This window comes from Salvelinus namaycush, unplaced genomic scaffold (assembly GCF_016432855.1).
Source record: "Salvelinus namaycush isolate Seneca unplaced genomic scaffold, SaNama_1.0 Scaffold18, whole genome shotgun sequence".
Lineage (NCBI taxonomy): Eukaryota > Metazoa > Chordata > Actinopteri > Salmoniformes > Salmonidae > Salvelinus > Salvelinus namaycush.
Genome location: NW_024058563.1, coordinates 574,195 through 589,838, shown reverse-complemented (window position 1 = coordinate 589,838; position 15,644 = coordinate 574,195). Strand labels below are relative to the sequence as shown.

The 15,644-nt window shown below is 38.2% G+C and overlaps 1 protein-coding gene across 1 annotated transcript; it reads right to left on the bottom strand.

Moving 5' to 3' along the window:
• Window positions 1-203: 203 nt before the first annotated feature.
• Window positions 204-5,095, bottom strand: LOC120037652 (stonustoxin subunit beta-like; the record flags this gene model as incomplete). Its single annotated transcript, XM_038983648.1, has 4 exons — window positions 204-730; window positions 1,487-1,533; window positions 1,894-2,067; window positions 4,944-5,095. Coding segments are annotated over 4 exons (900 nt in total), but the record flags the coding sequence as incomplete, so codon positions are not given.
• Window positions 5,096-15,644: the final 10,549 nt, after the last annotated feature.

Here is a 15,644-nt window from a genome sequence, read left to right as displayed (position 1 = left end):
TTGATGTTGATAAGTAGGGTGCTCTCTCTGCTGTTTCCTGAAGTCCATGATCATCTCCTTTTGTTTTGTTGACATAAGTGTGTGAGCGTGAGTGTGTGTCCTGTGTGTGTCCAGCGTGTGTGTGTCCTGCATGTGTTTGTCCTGTGTGTGTTTGTCCTGTGTGTGTGTGTCCAGTGTCCCAGAGTTACCATGGTTATTATTATTTACAGGGACACTGAGGAGTCAACATAATAAACCCTAAACCCTGGATAGAGGGGCTCAGTGAATGTGGAGGTGAATGTGATCAGGTGGGTCAGTGTGTCAGAGGAGACTCTATAGAAGGACAGAGTGCCGGCTGGCCAGTCCAGATACACTCCTACTCTTTGGGAGCTGGAGGAGGGGACGTCTATGGTAGTGGGATAATTATTGTGACAGACTCTGTAACTGTTGTCAGAGCAGAACAGACTCCAGGACTTGTCATTCTGTCCAATCCTACAGTCATCACTCCACCCTCTCCTGCTGATTCCTTTATATGTCACTCCTATATCAGCCCCTTCCCCACTCCACTCTACCTCCCAGTAACAGCGCCCAGTCAGACCCTCTCTACACAGCACCTGCTGCCAGTCCTCAAATCTCTCTGGGTGATCAGGATACGGCAGCTCCTCTCTCCTACGTGTCACCTTTCTGTTCTCCTCAGACAGAGAGAGGCATCGGTTTACTGTGTTTAGGTCCAGTGTGAGATCACAGACATCTGATGGATGAAACCAGACACAATATTAGAAATCATCATCATTCACATTAGAATGTTGACTCACTTTTCACTAATTCATTTAATGTAGATGTTTCTAGGTATCAAAAGGAGAAGTTAAGGTAACTTGAGACTTGTTGAATGATCATATGCTATACTCTATGGTTGTCACGTCCTGACCATAGAGAGCTGTTTTTTCTCTGTGTTGGTTGGGGCGTGATAGTGACTAGGGTGGGTCATCTAGGTGTATTGTATTTCTATGGTGGCCTGATATGGTTCCCAATCAGAGGCAGCTGTTTATCGTTGTCTCTGATTGGGGATCATATTTAGGTAGCCATTTTCCCCATTGTTAGTTTTGGGATCTTGTCTATGTTTAGTTGCCTGTCTGCTCTAGTTGTATAGCTTCACGTTTCGTTTGGTTGGTTGTTTGTTGTTTTGTTCAGTGCGTTTCAGTTTATAAAAATTATGTGGAACTCTAAGCACGCTACTTTCAACGATCGTGACAAGTAATAGTATTTGGTAATACAAAACACACTTATTTCCATTAATTACACACACGCAGTAATACAGGAAATTACCACAACAACACACACACACATTGTCAAAGCAACTCTGTAAACTTTGGTTTCCCTGAGTTCCTTCTTCTGTAGAACTACAGCTGATATTTAATATGACCAAGTAAGTAATGATGGTGGTCTTTGACTTAACTTGAATTAAGACTTATTCTTAGTCATATTCTTCACAGCAGTCAACACTCACATTTTCTAAGCCCAGGCTTCATTGTGTACTCTCCACCATGTTCCACACTGTAGCGGTAAGCAGAAGAACAGACAGTCATTGAGGGATACACCTGAACACACACCTGAATAAACACACACACACACACACCGTTGGTAAGAATGTTTGTCTGTGTGTGTGTCCAGTGTTTGTTTGTGTGTGTCCAGTGTGTGTGTGTGTTTGTGTGTGTGTCACTGAGACAGGACACACACACACACACACTGGACCATTCCCCCTACACACACACACACACAGGACACACACAGGACACACATTGGACACACAGTCATCATATACATTTGTCCAAATGGTGGTAAGAATGTTTGTCTTAACAAGCCTGATAAGTCAAACATGTCTGATATGAACATTGACATAAACCCTCTACATACTTGAGTTTCTCCAGTCTGCAGTGTGGATCCTCCAGTCCAGCAGAGAGCAGTCTGACTCCTGAGTCTCCTGGGTGATTGTAGCTCAGGTCCAGCTCTCTCAGGTGTGAGGGGTTTGACCTCAGAGCTGAGACCAGAGAAGCACAGCCTTCCTCTGTGACTAGACAGCGTGACAGCCTGCAAAGAGTCAAATCATATTAAAACCACACTGCTATTCTTTGGTGGTGAAAATAGTGGTAGAACATTTTTTTCAACATATATTCAGATACATCAATGTCCTGAAACCAGCCGTATCTATTCATAAATTAATGTTTATGATTACAAATGACAAATTATCATTTTTGAAAGTGAAGCTAACATTTGCAGATGCATATTAACAAATATTTGAGTATTGACCAGACCAGTTTAAAAATCAGTATCAGTCAAAAGACAGACAGTGAGGTATCAGATTTAGATTGTATTGAGTATACAGTCCACACCATATCTATTTTGACAGTGAAGCTAACATTTTAAATGTGGCTCTATACTCCAGCATTTTGGATTTCAGATCAAATGTTTCATATGAGGTGACAGTATATAATGTCACCTTTTATTTGAGGATATTTTAAAACCTCTTAGCGCTAGGGGTGAGAATTTTTTGTTTTTCTTAAAATAACGTTCCCAAGGTAAACGGACATTTTCTCTGGCCCTGATCGTAGAATATGCATATAATTTACAGATTATGATAGAAAACACTCCAAAGTTTCTAAAACTGTCAAAATATTGTGAGTATAACAATACTTATTCTACAGGCGAAAACCTGAGAAAATCTAACCCGGAAGTGATATTTCCCTTAGTGATATTGACCTTAGAGAGCCTGTTTATTTCTCTATTTGGTAAGGTCAGGGTGTGATTTGGGTGGGCTTTCTAGTTTTCTATTTCTTTGTTTGCCGGGTTTGGTTCTCTATCAGGGACAGCTGTCTATCGTTGTCTCAGATTGGGAATCATACTTAGGCAGCCTGTTTTCCACCTGAGTTTGTGGGATCTTGTTCTGCAGAGCTGAGACCTCTCACCATTACCAATAACAGAGGCTACAACAAAACATGCTAACCTCTCACCATTACCAATAACAGAGGCTACAACAAAACATGCTAACCTCTCACCATTACCAATAACAGAGGCTACAACAAAACATGCTAACCTCTCACCATTACCAATAACAGAGGATACAACAAAACATGCTAACCTCTCACCATTACCAATAACAGAGGCTACAACAAAACATGCTAACCTCTCACCATTACCAATAACAGAGGCTACAACAAAACATGCTAACCTCTCACCATTACCAATAACAGAGGCTACAACAAAACATGCTAACCTCTCACCATTACCAATTACAGAGGCTACAACAAAACATGCTAACCTCTCACCATTACCAATAACAGAGGCTACAACAAAACATACTAACCTCTCACCATTACCAATAACAGAGTCTACAACAAAACATGCTAACCTCTCACCATTACCAATAACAGAGGCTACAACAAAACATGCTAACCTCTCACCATTACCAATAACAGAGGCTACAACAAAACATGCTAACCTCTCACCATTACCAATAACAGAGGCTACAACAAAACATGCTAACCTCTCACCATTACCAATAAAAGAGGCTACAACAAAACATGCTAACCTCTCACCATGACCAATAACAGAGGCTACAACAAAACATACTAACCTCTCACCATTACCAATAACAGAGGCTACAACAAAACATACTAACCTCTCACCATTACCAATAACAGAGGCTACAACAAAACATACTAACCTCTCACCATTACCAATAACAGAGACTACAACAAAACATGCTAACCTCTCACCATTACCAATAACAGAGGATACAACAAAACATGCTAACCTCTCACCATTACCAATAACAGAGGATACAACAAAACATACTAACCTCTCACCATTACCAATAACAGAGGATACAACAAAACATGCTAACCTCTCACCATTACCAATAACAGAGGCTACAACAAAACATGTTAACCTCTCACCATTACCAATAACAGAGACTACAACAAAACATGCTAACCTCTCACCATTACCAATAACAGAGGCTACAACAAAACATGCTAACCTCTCACCATTACCAATAACAGAGGCTACAACAAAACATGCTAACCTCTCACCATTACCAATAACAGAGACTACAACAAAACATACTAACCTCTCACCATTACCAATAACAGAGACTACAACAAAACATGCTAACCGCTCACCGTTACCAATAACAGAGGCTACAACAAAACATACTAACCTCTCACCATTACCAATAACAGAGGCTACAACAAAACATACTAACCTCTCACCATTACCAATAACAGAGGCTACAACAAAACATGCTAACCTCTCACCATTACCAATAACAGGAGAGGTTAGCATTTATTCTGATCTTTGTGCCTCTATAACTTTCTCATTCCCCATCATTCTCTATTCATTCCTGATTATTCATAATCATGGTAGCATCCACATGAATGTAGAAGTGTCCAGAAACATATTTTATTCTTGCTGACAAAACAAATGAAATGACTCCAAAATGACAGGACATTATTCACTATTCAGTTTCTATTAGGAAAAACATCCAAAACACAACCAAGACAAACTGCAAATGAATTCAACAAGTTAGTAGAATCACAAGCTTGATGTAATCACTGCAGGCAAAGAATATTGGACCAAATACTAAACTTATGAGTACTTTAATACAATTTAAGAGACTATGTCAAAATTATTATGACTTGGGAGAACAAGATAAATAAAGTGCTTTCACTTCTAAATTGGTAAAAACAGATATGTATTAAAATACCCTCAAATAAAAGGTGACATTATATACTGTCACCTCATATGAAACATTCTATTTCAAATCCAAAATGCTGGAGCATAGCACCAAATTTAAAACTGTAAGCTTCACTGTCCAAACACATATGTTGTGGACTATGTGTGCCTGGTAAACACATGTGGATCTGGTGAACAGTTATCACTTGTTGACCAACTACAGGAATACTGACCTCAGAGTCTCCAGTTTACAGTGGGGATTCCCCAGTCCAGCAGAGAGCAGCTTCACTCCTGAATCCTTCAGGTCATTGTTACTCAGGTCCAGCTCTCTCAGGTGTGAGGGGTTTGACTCCAGAGCTGAGACCAGAGAAGCACAGCCTTCCTCTGTGACTCCACAGCCTGACAGCCTGCAAAGAGTCAAATCATATTAAAATCACACTGCTATTCTTTGGTGTTGAGTAATTTTCTTTCTAAGTGAGTAGATAACATGTTTCTAAACACTAATAAAGTAATCCTGATGATGCCATGATTGAGAAAGATAATGAATGAATCATGAATAATAATGAGTGAGAAAGTAACAGAGACTACAACAAAACATACTAACCTCTCACCATTACCAATAACAGAGGCTACAACATAACATGCTAACCTCTCACCATTACCAATAACAGAGGCTACAACAAAACATGCTAACCTCTCACCATTACCAATAACAGAGGCTACAACATAACATGCTAACCTCTCACCATTACCAATAACAGAGGCTACAACAAAACATGCTAACCTCTCACCATTACCAATAACAGAGACTACAACAAAACATACTAACCTCTCACCATTACCAATAACAGAGGATACAACAAAACATGCTAACCTCTCACCATTACCAATAACAGAGGCTACAACATAACATGCTAACCTCTCACCATTACCAATAACAGAGGCTACAACAAAACATGCTAACCTCTCACCATTACCAATAACAGAGACTACAACAAAACATGCTAACCTCTCACCATTACCAATAACAGAGACTACAACAAAACATGCTAACCTCTCACCATTACCAATAACAGAGACTACAACAAAACATGCTAACCTCTCACCATTACCAATAACAGAGGCTACAACAAAACATGCTAACCTCTCACCATTACCAATAACAGAGACTACAACAAAACATGCTAACCTCTCACCATTACCAATAACAGAGACTACAACAAAACATGCTAACCTCTCACCATTACCAATAACAGAGACTACAACAAAACATGCTAACCTCTCACCATTACCAATAACAGAGGCTACAACAAAACATGCTAACCTCTCACCATTACCAATAACAGAGACTACAACAAAACATGCTAACCTCTCACCATTACCAATAACAGAGACTACAACAAGACATACTAACCTCTCACCATTACCAATAACAGAGGCTACAACAAAACATGCTAACCTCTCACCATTACCAATAACAGAGGCTACAACAAAACATGCTAACCTCTCACCATTACCAATAACAGAGACTACAACAAAACATACTAACCTCTCACCATTACCAATAACAGAGACTACAACAAAACATGCTAACCTCTCACCATTACCAATAACAGAGGCTACAACAAAACATGCTAACCTCTCACCATTACCAATAACAGAAATTACAACAAAACATACTAACCTCTCACCGTTACCAATAACAGAGACTACAAAAAAACATGGTAACCTCTCACCATTACCAATAACAGAGACTACAACAAAACATGCTAACCTCTCACCATTACCAATAACAGAGACTACAAGAAAACATGCTAACCTCTCACCATTACCAACAACAGAGGCTACAACAAAACATGCTAACCTCTCACCATTACCAATAACAGAGGCTACAACAAAACATGCTAACCTCTCACCATTACCAATAACAGAGACTACAACAAAACATACTAACCTCTCACCATTACCAATAACAGAGACTACAACAAAACATGCTAACCTCTCACCATTACCAATAACAGAGACTACAACAAAACATGCTAACCTCTCACCATTACCAATAACAGAGGCTACAACAAAACATACTAACCTCTCACCATTACCAATAACAGAGGCTACAACAAAACATACTAACCTCTCACCATTAACATCAAATAGAAGGTAACATTCTGTACTGTCACCTAATATGAAACATTATATCTCAAATCCAAAATGCTGGAGCATAGCACCAAATTTAAAACTGTAAGCTTCACTGTCCAAACACATATGTTGTGGACTATGTGTGCCTGGTAAACACAAGTGGATCTGGTGAACAGTTATCACTTGTTGACCAACTACAGGAATACTGACCTCAGAGTCTCCAGTTTACAGTGGGGATTCCCCAGTCCAGCAGAGAGCAGCTTCACTCCTGAATCCTTCAGGTCATTGTTACTCAGGTCCAGCTCTCTCAGGTGTGAGGGGTTTGACTTCAGAGCTGAGACCAGAGATGCACAGCCTTCCTCTGTGACTCCACAGCCTGACAGCCTGACAAAGAGATCATCATGACTTCACAAACAGATTTTTAATTTAACACCAGTAGTGTAGAAGGACAATGGCAGATGCATTTGGTTTATTCTCCCAAAAAACATATAGATTCATCTTCAGTCTCCAAAAGAGTATGGTCATAATGCTATAAAATGTAAACATCAATGCATTTATTATTCAAAATATTTTTCAATATAATATTATAAATATATTATAATACATATTTTTCTCTAAATTTGAAAATGTATTCCTTATGATTAGTACTTAAATGTAATTGTATTTACTCACAGAGCAGCTCTGGAGGCTTTGACCACTGGCAGCAGTCTCAGAAGACCTTCCTCTGATCTGGAGTATTTCTTCAGGTCAAACACATCCAGCTCCTTTTCTGAAGTCAGCAACACAAAGACCAGAGCTGACCACTGTGCAGGTGACAGGTTGGGTTTTGAGAGACTTCCTGATCTCAGGTAGCTTTGGATCTCCTTCACTAGAGAATGGTCATTCAGTTCATTCAGACAGTGGAACAGATTGATGCTCCTCTCTGGAGAGGGATTTTCCCCGATCTTCTCCTTGATGTACTTGACTGTTTCTTCATGGCTCTGTGAGCTGCTTCTTGTATTTGTCATTAGACCTCGTAAGTGCTTCTGATTGGACTCCAGTGAGAGGCCCAGAAGGAAGCGGAGGAAAAGGTCCAGGTTTCCCGTCTCACTTTGTAAGGCTTTATCCACAGCACTCTTGTAGAAAGTAACTTCAGGCTCGTCGTTTGTTTGCAGTTTGTCCATTACATTCTCATTGTTGTTTATGAATGAGAGGAACACATATACAGCAGCCAGAAACTCCTGAATGCTCAGATGAACAAAGCAGTACACCTTGGCCTGGTACAGCACACATTCCTCTTTAAAGAGCTGTGTGCACAATCCTGAGTACACTGAGGCTTCATTGACATCAATGCCAGCCTCTTTCAGGTCTTCTTCATAGAAAATCAGATTGCCATTCACAAGTTGTTGAAAAGCCAGTTTTCCCAGTGACAGAATGCTCTCTTTATTCCATTGTGGACCTGTCTCTTCATCCCCAAGATACTTTTCATTCTTCTGTTTGGTATGAAACACCACAAGGTGTGTGTACATCTCAGTCAGAGTCTTGGGCATCTCTTCTCTCTTATGTTTCAACATGTGTTCAAGGACTGTTGCAGAAATCCAACAGAAGACTGGAATGTGGCACATGATGTGGAGGCTCCTTGATGTCTTTATGTGTGAGATGATTCTGCTGGCCAGGTCCTCATCACTGAATCTCTTCCTGAAGTACTCCTCCTTCTGTGGGTCATTGAACCCTCGTACCTCTGTCACCTGGTCAACACACCCTGAAGGGATCTTATTGGCTGCTGCAGGTCGGGTAGTTATCCAGAGGAGAGCAGAGGGAAGCAGATTTCCCTTGATGAGATTTGTCAGCAGAACATCCACGGAGGTTGACTCTGTGACGTCCCAACAGATCTTGTTATTCTTGAAGTCTAGGGGCAGTCGGCACTCATCCAGACCATCAAAGATGAACAGAACTTTGTACTTGTTGTAGATGGAGATTCCTGATTGTTTGGTTTCCATTGAGAAGTGATTGAGAAGTTTAATGAAAGTGTGTTTGTCCTCTTTCATCAAATTCAGCTCCCGAAAAGGGAATGAAAATACAAATTGGACATCCTGATTTGCTTTTCCTTCAGCCCAGTCCAGAATGAACTTCTGCACAGAGACTGTTTTTCCAATGCCAGCGACTCCCTTTGTCAGCACAGTTCTGATAGGTTTGTCTTGTCCAGTTAAGGGTTTGAAGATGTCGTTACATTTGATTGCAGTCTCTGGTCTTGCTTGTTTCCTGGTTGTTGTCTCAATCTGTCTCAGCTCATGTTCATTATTGACCTCTCCTGTTCCACCCTCTGTGATGTAGAGCTCTGTGTAGATCTTATTGAGAAGTGTTGGGTTTCCTTGTTTAGCGATCCCCTCAAATACACATTGAAACTTCTTCTTTAGATTAGATTTGAGTTCACGTTGGCAAATCACAGCAAGCTCATCTGAATGAAGAAATAACACAGAGGATATTAACATTACATCTGATTAAATCACTACAGTATTGTAGGACTGTTATAACGTTTTACATTATAATAATGTATTATCTTAACTGACTGTATAAATGTGTAAATGTTTTCATAATGCATTACAGACTGGTGTGACTGATTATATTATTATTGGTATTATTGATGGTATTATTAATGTTGTCTCTCTCTCTAAATGAATCACCACAACACATCCCTGCTGCTACTTGATGAGGTCACTAGGTGTTGTGTTAAGGCTGCTACAATATCATTGAGTTACACAGCTACTTTAGCTGTACTTTAGCTACAGCTATTAAATGTTATAAAACAGCATTCAACATGAGGCAGACAGGTCTTACATTTCTCCAGTGTGTCAGCAAGCTCCTTCTGGTTCATTTTCCTCAGGATGTGCAGTGTGATCTTCAGAGCCCCCTCTCTGGCACTGCTCTCCTGCTTCTCATCTTCAGCATCCACCACTTCCTTATCCTGCTTCTGACTCTCAAAGCCTTCTGGGAGTTCTGGACTAAGAATCCTCTTGAACATCTTCAGCTCGTTCTTCACAAATGTCATAATTTTCTCTTCAAGCAACTGAAATAAATCAAGTAAATAAGTTAAGCAAGAAACAAAATGCTTTCTCTTCAAGACATTAATGAATGATTGACAGATCAACTTTTGATCTTGAGGTAAACAAAAACAAATGTACATAACAGGACCACATACACTGAATATGGAGTCCAGGTCTGTTTGATGACTCTGGGAAGACTGACCACTGAGAATCTCTGACTCTGATCTCTCCTGTTGGTTTCTGTGGACAAAACATGAGATTACATCTCCTCATCCAGGGTGTGTGCACACACACACACACACACACACACACACACACACACACACACACACACACACACACACACACACACACACACACACACACACACACACACACACACACACACACACACACACACACAGGGAGGGAATGTTGTGTTTGATTATTATTGTTTTAGGACTATGAAAATGGACAAAAGGATTAGCCTATGGATTATGAAAACAACAACAATAAATGGGAAAATGGGAGAGGAGAAATGACTAGAGACAGTGTTGTTTAACTCACTGACCATGACCCATGAGTTCTTCTTACCTTTGTTCAGTAGAAAAGTCTCCCTCTCTAAACTTCATAGGATGTTCCATAGACTTGTCACTCTTCATGGACACACAGCTGGGTACAGGGGAGGCTCTTCTATCCTGATTGATTGGACTTCAACAGAGACAAACATTACATTTCTCACAGACAGGGATTTGTTTATATTCTATCACTTGATGGTTTCATTTCAGAGAGTCAAATGTTTTTTGTTGCAAAATGCTATATATCTGTCTCGCTCTCAAATGTGACCGATCGGCTCAATTTGGTAATTAACTAAATAAACTAAATGTATGGTGTTTTTGGTTTATGTCAGTTTAATTGTTTGTTATGCTATGTGGTTATTTTATGGTTGTAAGTGGTACAATTATCTAGAACATGTTATATTTTGCAATTCTGAATAATTACTACTTGAGTAAGGAATTACACATTATTCAGTACTACTGCAGTTGCTACATAATTCCAATAGATGGCAGCTTAAGACCACAAATGACATTTCAGAAGATTAGTTTAGTTTTCTCCCTGGATACACCACCACTCCCCCTCACAGGAAAACTCCTGTGTGCTTCTTTCTGTCCCTTTCCACACTGCTAACGCAAGAGGAAGGACTGAAAAAGCATTTAACAGATTACTGTGAAGTAATATAATGATGATTCATGTTTATTATTACCTGTTTTTATGTGAAAGCGAAGGGCATGTTGAGGTAAATTTACTAACCGGGAGGGTCTTGTCTTTTCTATTCCGAGGTTGTTTACTCACAATATCAGATATTAAGATGTTTTTTATAATGAATGTATACTAAGGTTGAGGTTCTGACTAGTGATTATTTACCCGGGGTTCAATACCTGCTATAATCACTATTTTTTGCTCTCCCAAAAGCAACACAGCCCTAATACGAGATATATAGCTAACTAAAGTAATGAGTTACCATTTTAGAAAATCATGGGACATATAGTCTGTGGTTGCATGATATTTTATGTCAATCATATTGCTGCTTGTAGCCTATAACTGATGCTTCATGGTCTTATGCTGCCATCTATTGGAAATATTTAGAAAATAAAAGTTATTAATTCACGTATAGACATTGGTGATGCAGCTGAGAAATAAAGTGTATTTTTCTTGTTAATTCCTTAGATCTCAAACCTGCCCCACCTATCCCACGCCAATTGCTGGACTTTCATATAGATGTTACCAGGTCACACAGTTCAAACCACATTTGAAAAACATGTCTTGTTTATCAAGTGTTCTGCCTTGCAATAACAAATATAATAAAATAACAAAACAATAAAAGCAAAATGCTTAGACAGGTTTTGATTAACAAAATAATCAAAATGCTATTTAGTACTAAAATAGTTTCTAGAAGTGTTCTACGCTACCCTACCCTGGAATTAGGGTTAAGGGTTAAGGCTAAAATAGGTAATACGTAGGGTTAGAGTTTCTGTACAGCACTTTGTGACATCTGCTGATGTAAAAAGGGCTTTATAAATACATTTGATTGATTGTCTGGTTTAGGGTTTTTAAGGCAAAAACAGTATGGGTTTATAACTCTCTTGCTCCTCCTTGTGGCCTTCTGTGTGTACTACATAACTCATTCACAACACTTGCTAGGCTCATAATCTGAGGTAGCAACTGCGTCAGATCTACAAATCAATGAGCTAGACCTGTCCATTTGGTTTGTAACTCAGTGAACCTGTACAGCATTCTCTCAAATTGATGCCTATGAATGAAGATTTCAATGCATATCAAATTACCCAGCAGCCATTTAGAAACAAAATGTTGTCAAAAAATTAATAATCTTCTTTTAAAAATGTATTGTGGCTGTTTAAATCGGCCACATCTTGAAAAAGAGGACAGTAATAATAGTAATAATAATTTAATAAAGATATACCCATCTAAAATCTATTAACTGATAATCTGAGAACAGTAATATTGAAGGTACCCATAAGCAACCATTTCTGATGAAAAAACAAATGTGATGCATTTTGGAAATAAACTCTTAATAATTATTTCAAAAATTGTCATCTCACCTCTTAGCTTTGGTGTCATGTTCCCCAGAGAGACTCATTTTAGAGGCAGGACCCCCCTCCTCTCTCTCCCCAGAGAGACTCATTTTAGAGGCAGGTCCCTCCTCTCTCTCCCCAGAGAGACTCATTTTAGAGGCAGGGCCCCCCTCCTCTCTCTCCCCAGAGAGACTCATTTTAGAGGCAGGGCCCCCCTCCTCTCTCTCCCCAGAGAGACTCATTTTAGAGGCAGGTCCCTCCTCTCTCTCCCCAGAGAGACTCATTTTAGAGGCAGGGCCCCCCTCCTCTCTCTTCCCAGAGAGACTCATTTTAGAGGCAGGGCCCCCCTCCTCTCTCTCCCCAGAGAGACTCATTTTAGAGGCAGGGCCCCCCTCCTCTCTCTCCCCAGAGAGACTCATTTTAGAGGCAGGGCCCCCCTCCTCTCTCTCCCCAGAGAGACTCATTTTAGAGCACTGACCCCTAAACAGAGATCCAACATGTTGGTTGTGGTTAACACAGTCCTTTTTGAATGTATATTGTTATCATTTATTAATGATCTCTTATGAAACATTTACTAACAGACATATCGAAACAGTCAGGTGATTTAATGCAATCACATGAATATGTAGTTGTGAAATGACATCTCCATGGTAACTGTCAATAACAATAATAATGATAATAAGTAACTGTTTGCAAAGGTAGTTATAAACAGTACAGCAACACAAGTCCATGTCTCACAATTATTTGTGTAAATTAAAAGTAGGATATGTATTGTCTTTCAATCTGTTATTTTCTAAACATATCTGAGAATGTAGACAGAAGGGATAAAACAGACATGATTGATCTGAGAGGGAAATCACTGATCCATTCAGAAAGGTTTTTTGCAACAAGTAAGAGATGTTATATTATGTAAAGTAGGCTAGGTTATAATGTATAGTAGTGGGTTGTTAGTGATATGTAGATGTTATATTATGTAAAGTAGACTAGATTATAATGTATAATAGTGGGTTGTTAGTGATATGCAGATGTTATATTATGTAAAGTAGACTAGGTTATAATGTATAATAGTGGGTTGTTAGTGATGTGTAGATGTTATATTATGTAAAGTAGACTAGGTTATAATGTATAGTAGTGGGTTGTTAGTGATATGTAGATGTTATATTATGTAAAGTAGGCTAGGTTATAATGTATAGTAGTGGGTTGTTAGTGATATGTAGATGTTATATTATGTAAACTAGACTAGGTTATAATGTATAATAGTGGGTTGTTAGTGATATGTAGATGTTATATTATGTAAAGTAGACTAGGTTATAATGTATAGTAGTGGGTTGTTAGTGATATGTAGATGTTATATTATGTAAAGTAGACTAGGTTATAATGTATAGTAGTGGGTTGTTAGTGATATGTAGATGTTATATTATGTAAAGTAGACTAGGTTATAATGTATAGTAGTGGGTTGTTAGTGATATGTAGATGTTATATTATGTAAACTAGACTAGGTTATAATGTATAATAGTGGGTTGTTAGTGATATGTAGATGTTATATTATGTAAACTAGACTAGGTTATAATGTATAATAGTGGGTTGTTAGTGATATGTAGATGTTATATTATGTAAAGTAGACTAGGTTATAATGTATAGTAGTGGGTTGTTAGTGATATGTAGATGTTATATTATGTAAAGTAGACTAGGTTATAATGTATAGTAGTGGGTTGTTAGTGATATGTAGATGTTATATTATGTAAAGTGGACTAGGTTATAATGTATAATAGTGGGTTGTTAGTGATATGTAGATGTTATATTATGTAAAGTAGACTAGGTTATAATGTATAGTAGTGGGTTGTTAGTGATATGTAGATGTTATATTATGTAAAGTAGACTAGGTTATAATGTATAGTAGTGGGTTGTTAGTGATATGTAGATGTTATATTATGTAAAGTAGACTAGGTTATAATGTATAGTAGTGGGTTGTTAGTGATGTGTAGATGTTATATTATGTAAAGTAGACTAGGTTATAATGTATAGTAGTGGGTTGTTAGTGATATGTAGATGTTATATTATGTAAAGTAGACTAGGTTATAATGTATAGTAGTGGGTTGTTAGTGATATGTAGATGTTATATTATGTAAAGTAGACTAGGTTATAATGTATAGTAGTGGGTTGTTAGTGATATGTAGATGTTATATTATGTAAAGTAGACTAGGTTATAATGTATAATAGTGGGTTGTTAGTGATATGTTATATTATGTAAAGTAGACTAGGTTGTAATGTATAGTAGTGGGTTGTTAGTGATATGTAGATGTTATATTATGTAAAGTAAACTAGGTTATAATGTATAATAGTGGGTTGTTAGTGATATGTAGATGTTATATTATGTAAAGTAGACTAGGTTATAATGTATAATAGTGGGTTGTTAGTGATATGTAGATGTTATATTATGTAAAGTAGACTAGGTTATAATGTATAGTAGTGGGTTGTTAGTGATATGTAGATGTTATATTATGTAAAGTAGACTAGGTTATAATGTATAGTAGTGGGTTGTTAGTGATATGTAGATGTTATATTATGTAAAGTAGGCTAGGTTATAATGTATAGTAGTGGGTTGTTAGTGATATGCAGATCAAGGTCTATACCTCAGCTATAACCTACATATCATAGATGACCAGTCTAAACCTGTTCAGAGACCATCAGGTCTGTCAGCATGATAAGTGATCATAGCTCCAACCTACTCTGACTATTGAATGTCTAACGTCGACCTAACCTTATAATAGTTTGTAGGTAGCCTAGACCTACAGTACCAGAGTCTGCCCGTCTTTCCTACATACCAACACATTTATTTATTGTTACCGAGAAGTGTGTTACAGTTTCAACAGCCATTTTGTAACTGCGTAGGCTACAAACATACTTTTAATTTCATATGAGGAAATCACATAACTTACAGTCACTGGTGCAGCCGCCTGTTTCCTTGCAGATAAAGTAGCTTTCATAGACAACTCATTCAACCAGCCTAAACAACAGTAAATAAAAGATGTCAAACGGTCAAAAGTGAATCCTGATATAGTCATATACATTAGAGAGAGGTATATATATCCTGATAGAGTCATATACATTAGAGAGAGGTATATATATCCTGATAGAGTCATATACATTAGAGAGAGGTATATATATCCTGATAGAGCCATATACATTAGAGAGAGGT